Source organism: Buceros rhinoceros, unplaced genomic scaffold (assembly GCF_000710305.1).
Source record: "Buceros rhinoceros silvestris isolate BGI_N320 unplaced genomic scaffold, ASM71030v1 scaffold7358, whole genome shotgun sequence".
Taxonomy (NCBI): domain Eukaryota; kingdom Metazoa; phylum Chordata; class Aves; order Bucerotiformes; family Bucerotidae; genus Buceros; species Buceros rhinoceros.
Genome location: NW_010425031.1, coordinates 21,905 through 35,964, shown reverse-complemented (window position 1 = coordinate 35,964; position 14,060 = coordinate 21,905). Strand labels below are relative to the sequence as shown.

At 38.4% G+C, this 14,060-nt stretch overlaps 1 protein-coding gene across 1 annotated transcript in view; it reads left to right on the top strand.

Annotated features, from left to right (window-relative positions):
• Window positions 1-14,060, top strand: part of CCNY (cyclin Y) — a gene marked incomplete at its 3' end in the record, with an annotated part of 42,353 nt that overhangs the window by 6,868 nt on the left and 21,425 nt on the right. The window contains exons 3-4 of the mRNA XM_010140988.1: window positions 9,075-9,175; window positions 12,644-12,679. Of these exons, the coding sequence (XP_010139290.1) occupies window positions 9,075-9,175; window positions 12,644-12,679 (137 nt within the window). The remainder of the gene's footprint in view (window positions 1-9,074; window positions 9,176-12,643; window positions 12,680-14,060) is intronic.

Below are 14,060 nucleotides of genomic sequence, written 5' to 3'. Positions count from 1 at the left end.
AGGAATGAGAGCTGAGTGGGGTGACAAGGCACAACTGCTTCATGTGTTGGCAGAACTGTTTTGTGCTGAGTGTTTCTGAAGCTATTGCTTGGCTTCAAAAGCAACTGAGATTTTCATTTTCCCAAGAGTTAAGATTTTAAGAAGTCCTGAGATACTGTGAGGCCTATAAAATCCTTAACGTTGGCCTCACTAAGTTAGCAGGTATTCTTAGCGCTTCTGACTCTATTCCCCTGTGAAACATTTCCGTTGTTCACGGTGCATGTGAGGGTGGTTTGCAGCGCAATCAAATTGTTATAAAATTGCTTGGAAGGCTAATGCACTGGATTCTCATGAACTTACTGTGTGCTCAGTGACTTTCAGCGTGCTTTTTAGCCTCAAACCTGGAGGGATCAATGCAGAATAATGAATACACCGCAAAGCAAGGTATTAACAGAGTTTCTGTGACAGTCCACGTGCTTTATGGATGAAATTCTCAGGTGTCCTGGATTGTCTAATGTCACGTAAAAGATGTGCCTTGCATTAGGCAGACTGCAGGTGGATTCTTCTGGTGAACTGAACAAGATGACTATTAAAAATGCTGCTGGAAGCGCACTATTGTAAACGCTGGTGTAAAATAGTTTTAGGCAATGCTGGACTTGTGGCAGAAAAGGAAAGGGTGATCGTACCGCTGAGGAGTTGTGTTGTTGGGAGCTTAATGTAGCAGCTTGTGCAGTTGGTACCCTAAGCACTATATCTCTTCCTAATTTCCTTTTTTTTTTTTTTTTCAAGTATCATTCAAAGCATTGGCTATGGTTGCAGCAACCTAAACTTCCCTCAGTAGTATGGTTTACTGCTATCTTAAGTCTGACTTTGTACTTACGAAGTACTTCTGAATTACAAAGTTAAAAATAACCTTTATGAAGCTGAAGTTCTTACCATGGCTTTCTCTCTGTGTCTCCTTACAAGTCAGTTAAGTTTTTTAGCCAATATGTGTAGGTAAGCTGTATTTTCACATGTGGCTTGTGATATTTAAGCTGTTGCTTTAGCACACCTCCAAGGATTCATTCATCACCTCCTGAATATTCAGTCTACTGAAGCTAACACACAAATTGGTGATCGTTTTTGAAGTGGTTGCTGTGGCCTTTAACAAGCAGCTGTGTTAGGTTTGTAGGCTGCAGGGAACCATAGTAATTTTTCTTAGACCACCTTGTTTGAAGAAATTTGAGGAAATAGTTAGATTTGACAATTGTGTGTGACAAAAGGTAGGTAGTATTTACATGATAAGCAAATTTATGGTATACCCTGTTGGCTGATCCGTTCTTTTCCACCATTATACAGTGTGTGTTAAGTGTATTTCTAACAGGAGCTATTGCTACTCATCTGTTTCTTTGTCGATGTGAAGTGCTGGTTCCTCACACCTTCTCTGTAGGAAACAAGCCACAGGACACAGATTTTGGAGCATTGTTTTGTCTTCCCTTTGCAAGAACTTCTACCATAATGCAGCATTATTTTTTGGTTTTTCAATAATGTCTTTCTTTTTTCTTTTATAAATCTTTTATACTTACTCTCCTTTTCTGATAAGGAACCAAGATAAGCAACAAAGTATTTTTGTCCTTTTGTGCAGTATCTTACTGGTTATTTTGCAGGCAGAGTTGAACATCTCCGAGGTGATCAGGGTGGCTGGCTAGCAAGGAAGTATCAAGAAAAGTTATTAATTTTCTTTTTTTAACTGCTTGTCTAGTTCTGTTTAGTAACAGATGATAATAGTAGTCTATACAAATACAGTTTCAAAATGTAACCTATGAAAAAAATTAATTCATATTAACTCTTCCTCATTTAAAAATGCACTTTCTCAGTATGATCATGCTATTGTTCGCTTTTGTTTGTAGAATATTTTAATTGGCTGAATAGTTTCCTCTGATCCCTAAATTCAAACAGTGGGTTCCTGCTTTGATTTACTGTGCTTTGTCAAGGGCTCGCAGTTGCCACATATCAGATTCACCTTGCCAGTAGGTGTGATGGAAGAAGCCAGCAGCTGTTCTTTTTTTGGGGTAGGTAAAGTAATGGGGAAGGAATTAAAGTGGTGGGTGCTATGGATAAGCCGTCATCTCTCAGTCTTCCCACAGAGCCCTGGGAGACAGATGACAGGTGCTGGATCCTTTGCATCTGTGTAGCAATTAGAAGTTACTTACCTACAGTGTACCTGGTGTGTTTGCTTTCTTCCAGTCTATTTTAATTTCTAAGCAGACTCTAGTTCCCTTTTCCGTTGAACTGGCGGTTGTTTTTTGTTACAGCTTTAATGCTCCTTCAGTGTGCACTTGACTAAGCAGATTAAAAGAAAAGACAAGCTGCTGAGGAAGATGAAGATGCAGACTGAGATAGAGGTGTTTCCTTTTTCAGAGAGGAGAGCTTGCATCAGTATCTCTGCCCGTACAAGAAGAGCAAACAGGAAGACATGTTTTATGTTTTTGGGGGGGTGGGTGGAGAACAAGTGATTTTTTTTTTTATTATTGTTTGCAGTAGCTAGTTCTTTGTAGTGGGTGGTTATTTTTTTTGCAAGGGAAAGGAGCAGGGCAGAGGGGGCAAGAGTTCTTCTTTCCATCAGCTTTTTCTGGAAATTTTCCCCTGCAGACAAGATGAAAATGCTCCGTTTGCCACTTTCTTCTCTTCTTGTCAAGATGTCCTCTTAAAGTTGAATCTGTGTTTATGAGCAGTAACGTACAGTAAAAATAAAGAATTTTTTTTTTCATGTTGCAATATTTGTGAAGGAAGGTGAAGGAAAGGAAAAGGGAAGATAAAGGGAAGTAATACTTCTTTTCCATAGTGGTTTTTTTTTTATTCTGGAGACTCTTAATCAGCCTTGTAGCAGCAACTTTCTTTCATATCGTCTTGCTTAGGGATCGGAACATCAGCTCCCACTGTCTGCTACCCAGTAACTGGATGTTCAAATCTCAGCAGACTGATACTGTTTTTACCATTCCAAGTAGAAAAATTAACATCTGTGTATAGACCAAAATTTTTTCAGCATCCTGAAGAAAAGTTCTGGGCATCATTCACGTCAGAACCCCAGGCTCTCTGAGTGACCCTGTAGTGATTCACATCAGGGGAAGCTTCTTCTCACCGGCAGCCCTGCTGATGGGGGTAGCAGAGAACGGAGGGGTCCTTTGCTGTGCATGGTGTGGCACAAACAATTTCTGTGTGCCTTTTTGCATGCTCGAGACGATGTATGGTATTTGCTCCTGTGTAGCCCCCAAATTTTCATGTCAGATTGGATAAGGAGGCTGTCGTGCTTCCCTATTGTAAAACCACTAGCCATGTGACTTTTAATCAAACACTTTCAGCTAGTGATTATGAGAGTCAGTATGACACATACTGAAACGGGAACAGAGTCTGAAAAGTACTTTAATCTGTGAAAAATGCAAAGCACAAATGTAAAATGTGAAATATTGTTTTAAAGCGGACTGCCTGAGGCTGGCTATTGTAAAGGTTTATAATTACTGTCCAAATTCCTTAAGATATTTAATTTACATTCCTTACTCAAAGAGAAGAACAAGATAAACTGGAAGATAGATTAGAGGTTTCTCAGGTGCTTTAGAAGCTCTCCTACAGGTTGCTTTATGTGGACTTGGCTTCTCTCCATTTCAAGATCACAAAAAACCAGGACTAGAGCTGGCCTTTACAGGCCACCTGGCCCATCTAGCAGATTCCCATAGTGATCCCATTCCTAACAGATGCTGTTTTAAGATGCTTTTGCAGGCTTCCAATCAGTTGGAATGAACAGGTTTTCTTTAACGGCTTACCTAAACTTACTGTTTTAAATTGTTTTTTCTAACATCTTTCAGTCCCTTGCTTCTTTTCCTGACCTTTAGGGTAAAGAATTTTACCTCTCCTATCAGCCTCAAGTCAGTAAGTTATATGAAGTGACAATGAATGAGAGCACGCAGGGGAGTTCTTTTTTTACAGCCATTGCTGTACAATACTTGCTGTGCTAGGAACCTAGTAAAGTCCCTCTGGTCAAACTGCACAGTGCTAGCAATTATGCTATGCACATATAAACCTTTGAGCTGCTTCTAGTGTTAAGAGAATTTTTGATCTTTCACATTCGTAAAGCAAGGTGCTTTATCAGTGGTTAAGTGCGGGGGTGTGTGCTGCAGAAGAGTGTACTGGTTGCTGAGCCCCTCCCCTCAGGAGCTCGGTGGTATACTGACATAGTTTTCTGTAGTTGGCATGAGTAAGGGCAAGCTTTGAGAGCAAAAATCTGCCAAGTGCAGATCTAGTCTAAGGCATCAGTTTTGGATATTATCAAACACTGGTGAAACTAATGAACTGAGAACAAGATTGATTCCTGTCACAGACTGATGAGTTACAGTGAGAATTACTTAAAAGTGTTTGGACTTGATCTCTTTTTTTATTGTAGATCTTGACAGAGAAAGGTAAACATACAATGGTGCAGTTTCCTGTAGCTTTTGTTCAGGTGGATATATCAATATGTAGACAGTTGTGCTGTGGTATCAAATTATGCAAGGTGAAAATATATGCAAGAGCCTTGCAGAGCTGTGCAGAGAATTGTGTTGCATGGCTTGCTTGATTTTGGAAGCACTTTATTGACCTGTAAAATCATGTTTCTTCTGTGAAAAATGGTGTCAGATCTAAATCATGTCCTGAAGCAACAGAAGATCCCCAAGATAGGAACCTCCCTTTTCCATGTCAGAAGCAGTCCTGGTATTTTTGCTTGCTGTTGTAATTTCATGTGTACTTATACCTGCCAGTTTTGCCTAATAGCATTTTGGCCAGCCTGTAGTGCCTGGAAGCTAAGGGACATGTCTCCACACATGGGTGCAAGCAGGCCTCAATTTTTCCATAGGAAGAAATACTGTTTAATAGTACCTTTTAAAATCATGCAATAACTTACACCTGGCTTGGTGGAAGAAGAGACAGTACTATATTTAGGACAGAAGCTACAAATTATCTTTTGATGCACAAGTGCAAAAGAACATTGAAAAAGACTGAAGCTCCTTTGCCAAACTGGAAGCTGACTGGCTAAAGGTCAGCTCTGGTACAAAAGCTGTGTAGCTTCATTAGGGAAGTGTTGTGGCCAGATGAACAAATCCTGCTGAGCATCAGGGCAGAGGGCCATACTAGTGTTACTACAGAGTGTGCAGAACAGAGCTGGCTGGTACCCAGTCTGGTCAATTCGGAGTGTGGGTTTTGGTCAGTATGCAGCCGTCTGCTAGATGTTTCTACCCAAAACCACCTTGAAACTGCTATTTTAGCAAAAGAAATAGTAACACTTCCCTTTTACCCACAAATAGATGTTTAATTTTGGAGTGGCGTTAAAATGAAGGCTGAGAGAAAATCACCCTTTTGTGTATTCTCATTGCGAATTAGTTAGGAATTTGTTGTGATTCCTTTCATAGCAGGATATATAGGAAGAGTTCTGCAGAGCTTGGATGATGTTGATGGCAAACTAAGCCATTCTATTTATGATTTGTTTTATGAAAACTTCAGGTGAATCCTATTGTTCAAACATCTTGAAACAAGCGTGATTTGGCAGTTTGAAAAGCTTCAGGATGAAGCTGAGAGAAAAATAAAGCAGTGATATTCTCCTAGAAACAGCTGGAAACAGCTGGCATTGGTGTCTAGTGGCTGGCCGAGCCTTAACCCGTGATTACACTTCGTTGAATCTTGATCTTTTAGAGCTTTTTCTGTAATATGCGTTAAAGTTGTAAAGCAATATTTTCTGTTATGCATCTTTTCCTGTAAAGAGAAATTCCACAAAACAGCTATTATGTATTCATTGTAACCTACGTCGTCAGCATTTCTTAATGAATGTCTTTGATTGAAACAAGAAAAATAACTGCTTCTGGATTAAAGAGCTACAAATCCTATCCACCAAAAAAATCTATCATTTTGAGATTTCTTTGTTCCAGAATTCATCTCAAGAGGTTGTTCAGTCTTGTTTCTTGTCTAAGAGCGGAATCCTGCATCTAAGCTACTCTCGGCATATGTTTATTTTACTCGCAACTTTCAGCGGTGGTGATTTTATCACTGCTCAAGTCACTCAAGCTATCCCTGCTATTAGAAAAAGGTAGTGGTTTGGGGTTTTTTTTGGCCATCACCTCCTCTCACAATTTTATATCCAGTCTTGGTTTTCCCCTGTTCAGTATAAACGTGCTCTTTCTTATCTCATCCACAATGGTCAAAGATCCACAATGTTTTCTTCTTTGGACCTCCCTTCAACATGACTTAAGGCCATTACTGTTGTATACACAGTAACTCTGTAGATCAAGGATTCACGTGTCCTGTGCTCACTGTCGTGTTTGCATATGGTTTACAAAACGGTCTCTTACCACTCCTTTCTTTCCCCATGTTAGCTTTAACGGTGGGACAGAACCTGAGAAGCATCCCATTAATGTTGGAGGGTTGGACTAATTTCTTCAAAGGCTCTACATTCTTGCTGATTTTTCTTGCTTCGAGGCTCACTGGCTTATCTTAATGGAAGACTTTTGGGGTCAGCCATGATGGATTTGTAATGTGAAGGCATTATGTTCCTCATACAATTTTGGTTGTGGACTTAGCCCGTTGAAATGGACACAGAAAGGGTTTTATCTATAGGACAGTGCTGAATACTGCTCAGTAAACCTCTTTCATCCTTCGCAAGGATGGAGAAGGTTCCTATGCAGCATTTTATGAAGGTTTGGAAAAGCCCATTTGACTGAACTGTAGGACTTGAGATGTCTTCCACCTTACTCAAGCTAGAATGAAACTGAGGGTGTTGTTCAAGAATTTGGAAAAGGCAGAAAATCGGTTGCCTGACAAACCATATGACTGCAGCTGGACATCAGAGTAGAAGCTGGGAATGTTGATCTACCAAGAGGTTAGTTATTCACATGGCACACATGGTATATATACCCAGGATAGTAGGTTTACACTTGGCACCATTCTTCAGGAGAGGTACCCCTTCCTGCCAAGTTGTTATGAACAGAAAGTGAGGCATGAGACACCACATATTTTTCTGAAGTGTGAAAAGTTCTGAGCCTAACGAAGTGTGATGTGGGCTGAAAACTGTGGAGAGTTGTGCCATGTGGTAGTTTCAGAAATAAGTTGCGTGGCTTTAATTATTGACGTGTGTCAAATGCTAGAGTGCTGTTTACATGAGAAAATTTAAATCTGATAGTGGTGTTGCTACAGGGTTGTTTTGTTTTTTACTTGCCTTGAATGAATCCACTTATCTTAAATTTTATCTAAGCCTTTAAAACGTGTTGAGGCTTAGAATATAGAATTAAAACTTTCCGTGTGCCTTTTTTAAAAAAAATGATGCTGAAATGTCTGTACCTCTCCCTTTTTTTCAACCACTAGACAGTCTTATTTTCACTGGTTTTAAGTTGCATTGCCTTTATCATGCCTGTGGAAGGTACTCAACAGACTAAACCAGAAATATGAATTAAACTGTAAGCTTATAAATCACCAGTCCCCCAGGAATTCTCTCTGTATATATCAATGCTAGATAATACATTTGATGGCATTAATGCTTCCAGAGTTGCTACATTGTCTGTTTGTTGCCTTGCTTAACATATAATAGCTTGGAAAGTAGGTGGATTGTGACCTCTCAAAGTATTAGAGAGCACCTTTCTGAACTCCTCGAATTTTTGAAAGGGGATAATTTTCATTTTTTCAGTAAACTGTTTAACTTCCAAGAAAAGCAGTTCAGTCTACGATTTCATTGGTCAAGTGAGGGACATTGATAGAATTTGTTGGTGAGCTTTCAAATAATTCATAATTTTACATAATGTTTCTACATTTGTAATAGCTTCAGAATTCTTTTTTTTTCCCCAATTAACAGAAGACTTTGAATGCTCTTCTGCTTGTAGCTGGGAAAGCTAGAAAGATACATGTAGGTTTTACCAGGGGTCGGTCTGTTCTCCAGCTAATTAATGTTGCTAAGAAGTCTACTGCCTATGGAAAATAAAACATTAGTGAGATGATGGAGTGCTGGCACTTGTATCCGTTTTGGAAATTAGCAAGAAAAGATGTACTGAGGTGGGAGTCACAGGACTGAAGCCTAGATTCTCAGTTAAAATTACCACGTCAATGTGCCAACTGGAGTTTAAACCTATTTTGTTGTAAATTAAACACATAATTTGACTGGTATTTACTTCCCTGACACAGGTTCTTGGTCAAGTTATTCACTCGTGTAGATAGAATAACTAAGGATAAAATCGAAGACCATTGATGACTGTGATGGGTATTAGCTGATACGATGAATCTGTTCTCTTTAGACCAGTGGAGTGCTGGCTGCTCTAAACAACTGAAGGAGAAGCCCTTTCAACAAAAAAACCTTCAAAAATAAGTAGTGTTGTCAAATACCATTTTGTGACTGAGCTTTTCAATGTTTTCCCGTGGTAGTGCAGAAATAGGCTTGAAATACATTGAAAATTTTTTCTATTAAGAGATGTTTATTTTTTATTTGTATATTCACTTTCTGTTACATTCTTTGATAAATTTTCTTCCTGTCTAATAGCAATATATTCTCGAGGAATTAATTTTTCTGAATTTTCTCTATTAATTTTTAGAGGTTTTAGTAGTTTTACTGTAAAGACCTCTTTCCCCTACTTCATTCTGTTAGGGTTTGTTTGTTGGGTTCGGGGTTTTTTTAATTATCTTTTCTTCAAGCATGGTATTGTACCTGTTTCTAAATCAGTCTTCGTTGTTAACACTACTTCTTTTTCACTCTTCTACTTACTCTTTTGGAATGAGGACAGAAACATAGGTCTTGTTCATCTTTTCTTTCCAAATGTACTTACGTATGTATTTGAGTAATCCTGCACAGAAATTTTGCATGGTTTTGGAGAAGGAGGAATAGAGGGGAGATCAGGATTTGAAGGCGTTAGTCAAGGCTGAGGCAGGGATTGCTGTGACTTTTGCACTGGTAATTATTTCTGAACTTTCTGAACTGCTTCAAAACATGATCACATTACTGTGCGCGTCATTGTAGGAGACAGAGAGATGTGGTTTTTTTCTAAATTCTTACATCTCCTCAGAAGAATGCTTTGGTATTACATAATTGCTATTGTTCTTTTGCATGTTTTTTGTAGCATCCTCCTGGGCAGCTGAGAAGGAAGTACAGTTCCTGCTCCACTATTTTCCTGGATGACAGCACAGTCAGTCAACCAAACCTCAAGTATACCATCAAATGGTGGGTTTTAGAATTTTTTTTTTCTAGAATCTACATTATGTATTTATGTATACGTATTTCTAAACCATTACTAAGCAAGCTCCAAAAGTTTTAGTTTTTCAAGTAGTAAATTTAATCCAACCAGAGGCAGTGAATAGGAGGAGAAAAGTGTATTATTTTAGGTTGGAGCAGAATCAATCTCCCAGTACTGTATATCTCAACAGAAAGAATCAATTAAGAATCTCGAATTCCAGCAGCTGAAATCCTTGTGATTCAACATTCAACTGGCTGCCTGTGTGGGATGAGTCCTCAAAACTTGTTTATTCAGAATTTTGGAATTATCTGAAATTGAAGAGCTCTCTTCTGTTCCTGAGAAAATGCTCATTTGCTAAGCTTCCCTTCCAGTTTTCTATCTGAAGTGGAACTGAATTGCCTCCAGATTCATTTACTTACTTAGTACAAGGGCACTGGCAGTTCATTACACAGCAGTGAGGACCTTTGTATGTGGTGCGCACATGGGCTTACCCTTGGGTGATGTCTCGGGTGATCATTTTGGATTTCACTGGTGCCTTTTTACATCTGGAGAGAAATGAAATTGGTATTTGCAGAGTATAGTTCTTTACATTTTGTATGGCAAGGGAAAGAAATGACAGAAAAAATGCTCATTTTATGCTGTTTATTTGTTAGATTGCTGATACACTTTCTTGAGTTGCTTATAGGATGGTTACCTGGTGTACTCAAATGTAAAGATTTATTAGGAAAAGATCTGTGTTCCAGCGATCCTTGCATGAGAGACAAATATATTCAGACTAACATGTCCATAAGAGTTTGTAATTTTGGTGGCGATTAAAACAGATTCTTAATTTTTCTGTTTAAGGAAAACAGAGTTGAATGGAGAAGGGATTTGCAGTACGATTGGCACCTACTTCTTCATCAGCTATTTCTGCCTGAAATAGTCTTGCTTTTCCTCAAATTTCTTTAATTAGTAACTTAATAATTCAGATGAACACTGGAAAAAGGGTTTTTTTTGTTTTGAGGGGTTTTTTTTCCTGCTGGAATCTCACACTCTTCTGTTCTAAAATCCTTTGCATGCATATTTTTTTAAGTGCAGCCTTTTGGGTGAGTTTTGGGTCCCTTTTTGCATCAGAACTGAGACTGCTTGTTGAGAGAAGAGATGGGTTCACTTGGCCATAGCAGCCAAGAAGTGTTTTCAGTGGCCATGGTGGCCAAGACCAGCTTTATGTGAAACAAGAGATGGAGAGACAAGCTGTCAGGGAGCAAGGTGGTGATATTTGGGAAAGACTTGGGGTATGTGGCAGGGGACAGAGCTTTAGGGAGGTCTGGGCACATGTCAGCCTGGAAGGGCCAGTGCTGGGCCTGGGTGAGAGGAGTTGTGCAGGGCTGCGGCCAGGCTGCTGGTGTGGGAAGGGTTGAAGCTGCAAGGGGTCAGAGGGTTTGAAAAGGGTTATGTGAGGTGAGAAATTGGACTTTGGCACATGAGGCCTCTGGGTAAGGAGTCTTTTCCTCTTCTCTGCTGTCTAGCTGCACATTTAACAGATGAAAGATGGGGAGATAGCAGGATTATTGCTTTTGAGTGCAACTTCGTTTCTCGCCCCCATCTTGGTAGTCTCTGGAGATAAATGACTATTGTATAGAGGTAAATCTATGAGGGATGTATTTTGGCCATCTTATTTATTTTTTCTGGGTCATTTTATGCACCGGTGTGTTTAAAATACGCATCTAATGGAGATCTGCAGCATCAGTGGGTTGGCCAGGGGAGGGTGATGGAAGGCTCCGTAAGCTTCTTTCCTGCACGCTGAGTACTAGCTGACCCAGCATATGAAAAGCAGAATGAAACTTAGATCTGAGTTAATCTATTATAGCTCTGAAAGAGTTTCAGATTCTGATATGGATTGCTAAATAGGTAAATACTTTCTAAACTTAATTTGACATTTTGTTACAGAAGCAACCATATGGGCACCAAGCAGAGCTCTGCACATAGATTCTTGAATATGCTTTTATAAAGTGAACTGAAGCTGAATGTGTTCCTAGTGGCATAATTTAAAATTAAATTTTAGGACTAATTAATTTTGTGAATAGCTTTCAGTCAAATTAAATAAAATTCATTCATAAATGTGGTTTTTGTGTTCAGCGAGTACTGTGTCCTTTAACCGTCCATGGTACACAGTATCTCTTAATATGTATCTATAGAAAAAGTCAAGTCTAAAAAGCATTTATGATCTAAAATCTTCTAATGCACCCAAGTAAAACTATAATGCCCATACAAAGTTAATAAAATACATTTACTTTCAATGAAGAAAGCCACTATGTGGCTGTTCAAAAAACCCCCTCACAAAACAGAAAACAACCCTCAGCCAAACCTGAAATAATTTGAAATTCTAATGAGGTAGCTCCAACATACAGTTTTCTTAACATGCAGTGTGTCAGTTTTCGTGTAGAAATTCTGGAATAAAATTACAGAGCAACCAATTGACTCTTGTAAAAGGCCTTTTATGGAAATCAGAGGGAATTTTGCATCAGTATAAGACATAAACATCTTATAATGAATCACTGACAAGACAAATTGTCGACAAGTAGAATCAGTAAACTCCTCCTTCCCCTTTTAGCTTTGACTGGGTTTTACGCTGCTGGAACAAGTAGGGAGGATGTTGGTGATGCTTTATTCTTCAGTAAAATTCTATCATTAAGTAAAGCAGGTGTCCTTCAATAAATCTGGATTTATGAATTGGAAAATGGAGAATAACCATGAGAAGCCATGTCCTAATTTTCTTCAGTCTCAAATGTGAATGAGATCAGTTAGTTGCATACAAAAATAAATCTTAGCTTTCTGTGAATGTAAGGACACTTTCTGACTTTGCCCAGAATGTAAACAGAGGTACTTTGGTGTGTAGTTGAGAACACAGGAAATGCATAACGCACTAAGTTATTCAGGGAGTCGTCTTTCCTGAGTTAAAATAAGTAAGTTGAAGCCATAAAACTGTAGGACCCTGGTATTTGAGTCTGGTATGTAACTACATAGAAAGACAGCCAAAAGTTAATGGATATAAATATAAAATCGTAAGCCAACAGCGGTTAAAATACTTCGTGTTAGCCTGGAAGCATTAGCAAACAATGAAGGGGAATGTCCAATACCTGTGATGCTTTATCTTCAACCCTGGGAATCAGGAGGAGTTTTAATCATTGACTTCAGTGACATTAAATGAAAGTACGTGCAATGTGATATATGGAATATGAGTGTTTTTATAAGGTATTTCATTACTAGTGGAGGCACTTGGAGTGTGCTGAACAAATATTATAAAATTGTGTGTTAACAGCAGTTTTCCTGGTATCTAGCAGTGAACAGAAGAAGATAGACTGTTGACCATACTTTTTGTCATACATTGTGCTAGGTTTTAAATTTGCACGTTAATACGACAAAAAATATAATTTGACAGTCCTGAGGTATTAACTGTCTATTTTTCTTTACAGTGTAGCTCTTGCAATATATTACCACATCAAAAACAGGTATGTAAATAATGAAATCTTGTACTGCAGATATCTTTAATCAAAACAAATAAACTGCACAAACCCTAAAAGTTGATGCTCTGTTTCTTTCAAAGTGGTTTTGGGTAGTAGTTCGCTCATTTCTCATTCTAGAAATGAGAAACATATTATTTTGTATTTTTATATATATTATTCTGCTTAGAAAAATAAAATTTAAAGGTTTACCTATCATTAAAATTTGGAAGTACGTTTCAGCACTGAAAAACTTTGATGATTCAGTGTTTGGTTTTATGTGCACTGGGCATTTCTGCATGTTGCAATTACAGAGAAATTCGAAGTGTCTTTCGGATTTATTTTTTTAGCTACACCTTTGTAAAGCTAAGTGTAAATCACTGATCAGTGAATGTTAATGGCTTTTGAAGTAAAAACTATTAATTATGCAGTAGGAGTGACATTGTGAATAGATGTAATTCAAGATGCCTCAGAAACAGAGCAGGTCCTGGCTTATCTGTTCTGGTATAGCAACTTTTAGATCTCTCTGTTTGGTCAAGCTGATTGAAATTGAATAGAAAATAGGTTCTCTAAAAAGGAACTTGGTACATAAATTAGCTTTCTTCATGTTGAATTGTGCTTTTGTATCTTAAATACTCTGTCTTCATGATATGTCTCAGTATCGTAAAATAGTATTTCCTGACATTTCTAAGGAGAGATTGTATAAATACTTTAAGGGACTTTTGTGTCCGTGGCTTTTCAATGTGTCTTTTCAGAGAACTTGGCTTAGGTCTTGATCTAACAAGCCATTTAACACATTTGTTTTTCTGGACTGTAAGAAGTCCAACTAGAACAAAAGGAGTTACTCAAAAGTTTAAAGTTAAGCTGGTATGACATTTGGAACCACGTTTCAGGTCACCGGAACCCGTCACATTTCTTGAAACAAGGCTGACATCTAAAGAGAAACCTTTAGAAGTGCACAAGAGCAGAAAGGCTTACAGCTTGATCCCTGCTGAAAGCTCTTAGAAGACTTTCCAAGACGTCAGTGGGTCTTGGACTGAAACATGGCAATATGTAAAGGCAGTATGTAAAAAGTTGGAGTGAAATCTTTTCACAAACTTTTAATCTCATTTCCCAGGAAATGAGACATTAGTGAGCGTGCTTGGATACTTGTTTATCCATCTGTCATTCCCTTTTTGCCTTTCCCTCCATCATCCCTGGGTGAATTTGGCTAATTAGTTGATTTTACTGTGCTTGACTAAATAATGGATACCTCAAAGATAATCAGAATCTAAAGTTTTGTGGAAATAAGTTGTTCTTAAGTACTCTGTTAAATGTCATGCTGAGTAAAAGGCTCAGGAGAGTGGAGTGGGGCACGTTAGGGACTACAGAGGGTGAGAGACTTCAGCAG